The 8,943-nt window shown below is 27.6% G+C and overlaps 2 protein-coding genes across 2 annotated transcripts; one reads left to right on the forward strand and one right to left on the reverse strand.

Annotated features, from left to right (window-relative positions):
• The first annotated feature begins 854 nt into the window (after positions 1 to 854).
• LOC105249994 (vacuolar fusion protein CCZ1 homolog) lies at positions 855 to 3,994 on the forward strand. Its single transcript, XM_025410761.1, has 10 exons — positions 855 to 1,057; positions 1,147 to 1,241; positions 1,298 to 1,391; positions 2,167 to 2,373; positions 2,485 to 2,660; positions 2,743 to 2,886; positions 3,031 to 3,176; positions 3,248 to 3,512; positions 3,594 to 3,721; positions 3,789 to 3,994. Exons 1-10 carry the CDS (start codon positions 983 to 985, stop codon positions 3,839 to 3,841), a joined length of 1,383 nt encoding a protein of 460 aa, XP_025266546.1. The 5' UTR covers positions 855 to 982; the 3' UTR covers positions 3,842 to 3,994.
• A 419-nt stretch (positions 3,995 to 4,413) lies between these two features.
• Positions 4,414 to 8,151, reverse strand: LOC105249996 (probable 28S rRNA (cytosine-C(5))-methyltransferase). Its single transcript, XM_025410755.1, has 8 exons — positions 7,999 to 8,151; positions 7,456 to 7,557; positions 7,216 to 7,364; positions 6,839 to 7,135; positions 6,382 to 6,755; positions 5,938 to 6,301; positions 4,975 to 5,343; positions 4,414 to 4,866 (listed from the first exon to the last, which is right to left on the reverse strand). The coding sequence occupies exons 2-8, from the start codon at positions 7,553 to 7,555 to the stop codon at positions 4,429 to 4,431; spliced, it is 2,091 nt and encodes a 696-aa protein (XP_025266540.1). The 5' UTR covers positions 7,556 to 7,557; positions 7,999 to 8,151; the 3' UTR covers positions 4,414 to 4,428.
• Between the last annotated feature and the right edge of the window lie 792 nt (positions 8,152 to 8,943).

The following is an 8,943-nucleotide window of genomic DNA, read 5'->3' on the forward strand; positions in this document are numbered from 1 at the left end:
ATGGCAAGTGATGGTATTTTTTATGATGTTAACACAAAGGAATACAATAAACCATAATAATCCAAGAACTCGAAGAAGAAAATATATTGGATAAAAATGCATAGTGATCGGAAATGATTAGAAACTAAAATAAGACAGTATGCATACAAAACCTATTTATTAATAGTAATACTATTTTGTAATTATATTAAATTTTATAATTTAGTACGTTGTATTATATAAAATATTAAGCATAAAGGTATTATGCTGGTATGAAAATTATAATAAAAATATATAAATAATGTTAGCTATATTAGAATGGAACATATGAATTCTTCATATTTTATATAAAGAAAGAGACTTAAAATATTTTGCAACATCTATATTTTTCGAGGCTTAATTATAAAAACTTCAGAAGAATCAATGATTAATTTGACAAATTCTGTACATTAATAATTAAATTTTTAAATAATTAATAATTAAATTTTATTAATAGTTAAATTATTTTATTAATAATTAATTTTTTAAATAATTAAAAAATTGATTGATAAATATGAAAGATCAGTTTACTGTTAATTAAGAAGATTTATAAAAATACTGAACAAAAAAAACAATTGTGCACATTATATATTACCCTCTGAGAACATTCATGGACCTTGGCTTTGTAATTTATGTCCACGTTTTCAATGTCTATAGAGGGAGTACCGCTTTCAAGGATCACCTAAAAGCAGATCATGGGTCTGTTCTTCTCAGCTGCACTGCTGCACTAGTGCAATAAGTTAGAAAGAGACAAACATACTTTTTTTCACTCTAACTAATTGCACTAGTGCAGCAATGCAGCTGAAAAGAACAGACCCATTGACACCTCTCAGTCTTCTCTCTGTATGAGGTTAATCTACAGTTGTCAGTTGACATATTTCAATGAGTAACAATTATATTTTACGTTGTGGTACATATTTATAATTAGCTATATTTTTTTATTGTTTATTTTAAAAATAATAAAATGACTTCCAAATCTGAAGTCATGTTGGAACATTTTTACATTTTTAATGGCACATACGCTAAGAAAGAAGGAGAGGTAAACACAAATATATACATGTATATATGAAAGAAAATTTTTTTTAATTATTGAAATGTACAATTTTATACACATAAATATGTTTTTAGGAAGAAAAGAAAATATTATACTATTATCCAGAAAAAGATTTAGATGTTCAAATTAAAAACATAGGGCTCAGCGAAGCAATAATCAAGTTTACAGAGTATGTATCATAATTATATTTATCTATAAAGAATATTTCTTTAAAGATTATTACAGATCGTTTAATCCTGGTCAACCCTGTGATTATTGTCATACACACAAAACACGTCAAATATACTACCAACCAGAGCCTAATTTTTGGATGGTTATGGTAAGTATATTTTAAATTAATATAATATATTATACATATAAGAGTGTCTCAAAAGTCCTGGACCAGTCGAATATTTCATAAACTATGCACTTTAGAAAGAAATGTCAGACAAAAGTTGTATGGCTTGAAGGACGCCTTCAGATAGTGGCAATGATTTGACATGGGAGAGTCATTTGAAAGTCATTGGTGTAAAGAAAAAACATAGTTGTTTTTAAGAAAAAAATATGTAATTTGCAATTAATAATTACATTTTTTTTTTAAACAACTATGTATTTTCTTTACACCAATTGATTCCTCTCATTATTTTGTACATAAAAGTATTAAGATAAGATAATCGAAAAATGAATATTTTACTAGATATTTTATGATTTATGCAAAATTAAGAAATGATTTCTAGCCTCATAACTCGAAAAGTACTCAATGAAGAAATACTTTATTATAGTGTTTTGGAAAGCTCTCGAGATAAGCTACGCGAATATGTAATAAAAAATAGGGAGTTCCATTTAAGAAATTGACAGTGATCTTCACGTGACTTTCAAATGACTCTCCCATGTCAAATCATTGCCACTATCTGATGGTCCCCTTCAAGCCATACAACTTTTGTCTCAAACATTTCTTTCTAAAGTGCATAGTTTATGAAATATTCGACCGGTCCGGGATTTTTTATATTATTTCCTTATTATATATATATATATATATATATATATATATATATATATATATATATAATAAGGAAATAATATAAAAAAATTAATTTATAAACTGTGTCTTATAGATTGTTGGTATACCGTACATTTATAAAGAAGGAGATGGTAACAAATATCAAAATGATGAAGTATCTAGTAGTATTTGTCAAGCTATATTGAAACAGACATATATGATGTTTAGATTATTTATGGGCTCCTTTGAAACTATCATTAATGATCCTGAATGTGGTTCTGTAATGTTACTGAAACTTAAACTGGAACATTTTTATTCACGAGTAAGCAAATTTACATTTCTGTTATTATGAATTATATATAATTTGAAAAATATAATTGAATATAATTGAACAATATAAAATATTTTTATATTATATTTCTGTTTGTTTCAGTATCTGCTCTCACTAAAATTAAATAATAGCGATATTTTAGATATCTTTCAAGGTTTACAATTTTTACCTCTTGATAAGATTACATTTCTTAAGGTACAATGTTTCATGAATCTAGTGGAAGCTATGTTTACACAAATTAAATACACAGCATTTCTTTATAATGACCAAGTTGTTTGGTAAATTAAGTATTTTATATTTATACTTTTGCCATGATAAATTTTGGATAATTTTTAAACAAGTTTCATGTAATGTTTTTAGGAGTGGATTAGAACCTGAAGATATGCAAGTAGTTTATAATTATTTAGTGAGCACTCTTTTACCAGCTCATCTTGAAAAAGAATTGCACGGTGGTTCTATACCTAGAAATTCTCCTTCACCATTCACAACTTCACATTATGGAAAGTATGGACAGATATAGCTTTGATTTAATTTGAATGTGTTTTATGACATATTAAAAATATTTTTATTTTTATTGATTAATATTTATTTATTAATATTTTATTAATATTTTATAATTTATTTATTAATATTTTTATTTTTTGACAGATTTGTTACTGGGCCTGCTAGTGTTAACGAGCCTAATTTAATTGGAAAATCACCAAAAGTTTTTATCAATTACTCTACCAAGCCTGTATCACTGTATCTAGTAGTATATCGAGCCTTAAGTGCTACAATATGTCTCTTTGTTGATAGTAAGTGGATTACATAAAATTTAGTTAATTTTTATATAAAAAATTTTTAATATGAAAAAAATTTTTTTCAGAAAAAACTAGTTTATTAATTGATTTTTTCAAGAGCTTAGATAGCTTTCTGGGTCCACAGTTAACCACATTGGTCAGCTCTGTAGCCGAGCAATGCTCTAAACATGTAACAGTCACACCAGAATCCTGTACAAAGTATCTATATTTCAATAAACTAAATCTAGCATACAAAAGTACAATACATTTAGATAACAGATGCTATTCTAATGTTCTTACAACACCTGAAGTGTTGAGAATTATCACTGATATATATAATGATAGAAACAGGTATATATAGTTTCAGAAATCAATGCACAGTGAATGCACAATGAGATTAATTAATAATTTAATTAATAATTTGATACTTAGATTGAACGAGGCTGGAGAAATAATTATAAAAACTATAAGTGATTATTGGATTGTTGGAAAATTATCTAATTTGAGAGAATTCTTTGTTATTATACAGCAGAAAAGTGCAAGTATTATAGAAATTGATGGTAAGTTTAATATATTTTATAATATACAATTGATATATGATAATCACATAAATAATCTTCATTATAGATGAAGTGAAGAGGCTTTGTGAGAAACAATTGAAAAGTATTTTTTTTCACTAATAAATATATAATCAATAAAAATAATGAAATCACAAACACAGATTCTTTCATTTTTGACTAAATAAAAATAATATTAAATTCTTGAATGTCGCCAGTAGGTAAAATAAAATAATGTAATTTGAATCGACCACATTGGCAATTTATTGGTTGGTAAAGAATCACAATTGATTCTTTACCAACCAATAAATTGCCAGTGTAGTCGATTTAAATTACGTTATTTTAAATAAAAATAAATTTTAGAATAAATAATTTATCACAATAAAACAGATTTCTTTTTTATTTCACTAAATATCTGCAAAAGTAATGTACATTCTGAGATAATATCTTAATTATAGAAAAAGTTGTGTATTTTATACATATTATTTAACAAATTATAAATATGTGCTATATATGTATATTTATGTATATCTTTGTATATTATTCTTTACTATGAAAAATTATACTTTTGTCTGTAAAACTATATTGTATAAGCCGCAAATAATATGAATACCATATCATGTTATAATAATAATAATATTATTATACTGATTATAAATAAAAAAAAATACAAATATCGATTAAATGTTAGATATTTTTCCATTTGTATTTTATTGATTAGGAATAACATTAGAAAATTTTTTCAATTTTGCTACAAAGAAACCATACATGTTGTGCACATGTGGATAATATCTTTTGGTCAATTTCAATGAAGGATGAAATCGGTGTTGTCTGTAGCTCGTGAAACCATCAGCTCCAAATTCTAAACCAGTCGGCAATAGCTTAACATTACGCTTCTTAAGAGCATAATCAATAATCCATTCATTCTCTTCGGGTAGAATTGAGCAAGTTGAATAAACAATAATACCACCAGTTTCCGAACGAGCATTAACGCAATCTATAGCAGCCAGCAACAATTCCCTTTGTAATGTGCAACAACGTTGAATATCTACTTCCTCTTTATTAGTCTTCACACTGAGATCCTTTGCAATTACTCCTGTGCCTGTGCATGGAGCATCCAACAAGACTCTGTCAAAACCTTTCATAATCTGAAAATTGTTATATTTTCATTATAATTATGAGAGAAGAATCTTTACAATTTATAAGTATATTAATCTTTACGAATTATAAATATACTAATAAAAATCAAATCATACCGTAGGAAATTGTCTTCCATCATAATTACAGATTATAGAATTTACAACTCCAATTCTGTGAAGATTACCAACAACAGCTTTTAATCGATCTTTGTTTACATCGTTAGCAAATAATATTCCAGTGTTCTTCATAAGTGCGGCAATATGCGAAGTTTTACCGCCCGGTGCAGCACACATGTCGAGAATTCTTTCATTTTCTCTTGGCTCTAATACCATAACAGGTAAGAAGCTAGCAGCACCTTGTATAATGTAATGTCCTGCTAGATATTCTGGTGTTGCGCCCATGGGTACTTGCGAGGAATATACTACCAATCCAACTTTCGTCCATTTTCCTATCGGATCGAGATTAACGCCCCTACTGATTAAAGCCTAAAAATAGAATTAGCATAATTACATATACATATTTATATATAAGTTTACTCATAAGCAAACTTTATTTTATAGATATCGCGGTTTACTATACAGGGTAGTCCCGAACGTTCCAGCCAGACTTTGAAATCTTACAGGAAATTTAATTCTGAAGAAAAAATTTCCTATAAACATGGGTTGAAAAATGCTTCCTTAAAAAGTTATCGCTCAAAAAACCTCTGATGAAGGAAGAACAAAAGGTGAAAAGAAAATGAAACTAAATAAATTTCTTGAAAATCGTCTTTATTCATTTTCTATTATTACGTGCTATTACTAAAATATTAGTTAAAAAAAAAAATTATTTTATTTTCATAAAAGAAAAAGATTTTTATTTTTTATTTTTATCGTTTTTTTTTTTTCAAGAAATTTATTTAGTTTCATTTTCTTTTCACCTTTTGCTCTTCCTTCATCAGAGGTTTTTGAGCGATAACTTTTTAAGGAAGCATTTTTCGACCCATGTTTATAGGACATTTTTTGTTCAGAATTAAATTTCCTATAAGATCTCAAAATCTGGCTGGAACGTTCGGGGCCACCCTGTATAAAATATTAATCTACCTCTGCTAAATCCCGTCGTCGCGTTTTCAAAGTATTTGTACGGATGGTCATAGGTCTTTCTACTTCACTTGCTTCTAGAAATTCAAGTAATTCATCCAATGGGAATATTTGCATCAATTTTTCCATTAAGAAATTGTTATAACTGTAATATGTACATAAATCTCGCCGAAGTAATTCAGTATATTCAGAACGCGACCTATTTTTCTCCCGTAATCTCTTAAAATCTGATAATACTATAATAACGTCTCGTATTCGTTGCTGAATATCTTTTAAGTTAGTGACATTAGCAAGTTCTTCTTCAGTTGGAAAAGAGAATACACTTTGATGAGCAATCATATTGTCCATTTCTTCTTGTGCATACTTTCTATTTAAGAGGAGATAAAATAAATAAAACGAAGAGAATAAAAAGAAAGTATACTAATTGAATATGAAAAATGTACTTACTCTTCTTCTTGTTTTTTCTTTTTCAATTTTTTATTAATTTTTTCTATTGGAAGTAGATCATCATCATCACTTTTATTATCTGTCTCTTCATTACACTCTATTTGCTCATCATCAATAAATTCTTCCTCGCTGAATGTCATTTCTTCACTATCACTCTCTGCATTATTCAAAAATTTTTGTTTTGATTTTTTAAATTTTGCTGCGAAATGCAATTGGTCATCATCATCCATATCCTCTTCATCTTGTTCCATTTGAACATCTGTAATATTGTCATCATCTTCCTCTTCATCATCTTCATTCTGATAATTGTTATTAATAGCTGATTTAAATTTCTTTTCTTTCTTCTTTTTTAGCTTCTTTGATATATTTTTTTCCTGAAATATAATTAAATAAGAGATAGTTTATATATTAAAATTGAGATAATATAATGCATTTATCATATAGAAAAAAAACATACACTTTTTAATTGTATCTGTTTTTTGGAATTTTCTTTTTTCTTGAGTAATATTTTCGTATTTTCTTCACTATCACCTTTTGTATTATTCAAAAACTTCTGTTTTGATTTTTTTAATTTTGCTGCCAAATGCATTTGATCACTATCATCATCCATATCCTCTTCATCTTGTTCCATGTGAACATCTGTAATATTGTCATCAGCTTCTTCTTCATCATCTTCATTCTGATAATTGTTATTAATAGCTGATTTAAATTTTTTTTCATTCTTCTTTTTTAGCTTTTTTGATATATTTTCTTCCTAAAATATAATTAAATAAGAAAGTTTATATATTAAAATTGAAATAATATAATGCACTTAATATATAGAAGAAAACATACATTTTTTAATTGTATCTGTTTCTCTTTGGAATTTTCCTCCTTCTTGAGTATATTTTTTATTTTCGTATTTTTTTGTGGTTGCTGCTGCTTTAGTAATTTTTTTTGTAATCTTTGTTTTTGTCGACGACTTAATTTACTTATGTCTTTAACTACAATATCAAAAATACATTTATGTAATAATAATTTACATATCACTTTACACAGGGTTAATAAATATTTATTAATAAATTGCTGTGTTACCTAAGACTCCTTGTGGAAAAGTTGGATCGCTTTGCTTTTTGACTTTTTTTCCACGTCCAGTAGGAACTTGTGTTCCATCAAATTTTGCTTTACGACCCATAGCTAATAATAATAATAATAATAATAAATAAGATAATAACAAATATAACTATTCAATAAAAAGATTTTTGTTTTATTATTCAATGCCTACTTTTATACGTGCATGCATGCATCCACACAATACACAGAATCAATGTATAACTTGCTCTCAAATTTTATTAATTTAAATGATTGATATATTTCTGTGTATTTATTTTTTATCTATAAATTTATTTATTATATAATATTTATTGTATGTATTATTTATTGTATAAACAATCCCAGGATTTCAATCTCCACATGTAGTATTAAGAAGATAAAGAAATATCGTGAATCTATATTATATATTTTACTTTAATATTGAAGACAAATTGAATTAATAAAATCAGTATTAAAAATTTAAAAAAATTTATTACAAGTATGAAAAACTTTATTATTAAATATGCTGTTAAAATTGTCATGTACCTCAGAATCTAAATACCTCGCTTGTGTGCATGAAAAGGTTAGAAAAATTCCGTAAACTACAGATCCTTAAGTCCCGATTTACAAGATCAGGTCTGTAAAGCATCATTTACAATGGCAGTAGGATTAATGAATTAAAGCTGTAACTCAAGAAATTGACCAATCACAGTCGAGTATTCTCTTAATGCTTGACTGTGATTGGTCAATTCCTTAAGTTACAGCTTTAATTCATTAATCCTACTGCCATTGTAGACGATATGTAAAGGCCGCAGCACACACTTTTGCATAAGCGCATAACCATAAGCATAAGGAAATTGATTGGTCCTCAAGTATATGCATAAGAAAATGAACCAATCAATTTTCTTATGCTTATGGTTATGCGCTTATGCAAAAGTGTGTGCTGCGACCTTAAAGGCCATTCTACAATGGCCGTAGCATAAGGTTGTAAGACGTAAGACTCAAGAAATTGACCAATCACAGTCGAGTATTCTCTTAATACTTGACTGTGATTGGTCAATTTTTTGAGTCTTACGCCTTACAACCTTATGCTACGGCCATTGTAGAATGGCCTTAAAGCGTCGTCTACAATAAGAATTTAAGGAGACTTAGGCCCAGTTCCACAATCCAGTTAATCCGAGTTTAAGTAGTGAATGGACCAATCAGGACTCAGTTTAACGTATTAAACTCGGATTAACTCGAGTTGTGGAACCGGGCCTTAAGGCGTAAGACTTAAAAAACTGACCAATCATAGTTAAGTATTAAGAGAATATTTGATTGTGATCAATTTCTTAAGTCTTACGCCCTAAGTCTCCTTAAAGTCTCCGTCGTCTACAATGGCAGTAGGATTAATGGATTAAGGCCTGGTTCCACAACTCGACTTAATCGGAGTTTAATACGTTAAACTGGATCCTGATTGGTCCATTCACAACTTAAACTCGGATTAACTGA

This window comes from Camponotus floridanus, unplaced genomic scaffold (assembly GCF_003227725.1).
Source record: "Camponotus floridanus strain SB8 unplaced genomic scaffold, Cflo_v7.5 scaffold34, whole genome shotgun sequence".
In the NCBI taxonomy this organism is placed as follows: Eukaryota; Metazoa; Arthropoda; class Insecta; order Hymenoptera; family Formicidae; genus Camponotus; species Camponotus floridanus.

What these genes read in the sequence shown, in the direction of transcription:
- LOC105249996 (XM_025410755.1), bottom strand. Translation starts at nt 7,555, where the DNA reads ATGGGTCGTAAAGCAAAATTTGATGGAACACAAGTTCCTACTGGACGT. An exon ending in AACAGATACAATTAAAAAAT is followed by an intron (nt 7,136 to 7,215) that starts GTATGTTTTCTT and finishes ATTATATTTTAG; the next exon opens with GAAGAAAATATATCAAAAAA. An exon ending in ATGGAAGACAATTTCCTACG is followed by an intron (nt 4,867 to 4,974) that starts GTATGATTTGAT and finishes AACAATTTTCAG; the next exon opens with ATTATGAAAGGTTTTGACAG.
- LOC105249994 (XM_025410761.1), top strand. Translation starts at nt 983, where the DNA reads ATGACTTCCAAATCTGAAGTCATGTTGGAACATTTTTACATTTTTAAT. An exon ending in GCAATAATCAAGTTTACAGA is followed by an intron (nt 1,242 to 1,297) that starts GTATGTATCATA and finishes AGATTATTACAG; the next exon opens with ATCGTTTAATCCTGGTCAAC. An exon ending in ACAACTTCACATTATGGAAA is followed by an intron (nt 2,887 to 3,030) that starts GTATGGACAGAT and finishes ATTTTTTGACAG; the next exon opens with ATTTGTTACTGGGCCTGCTA.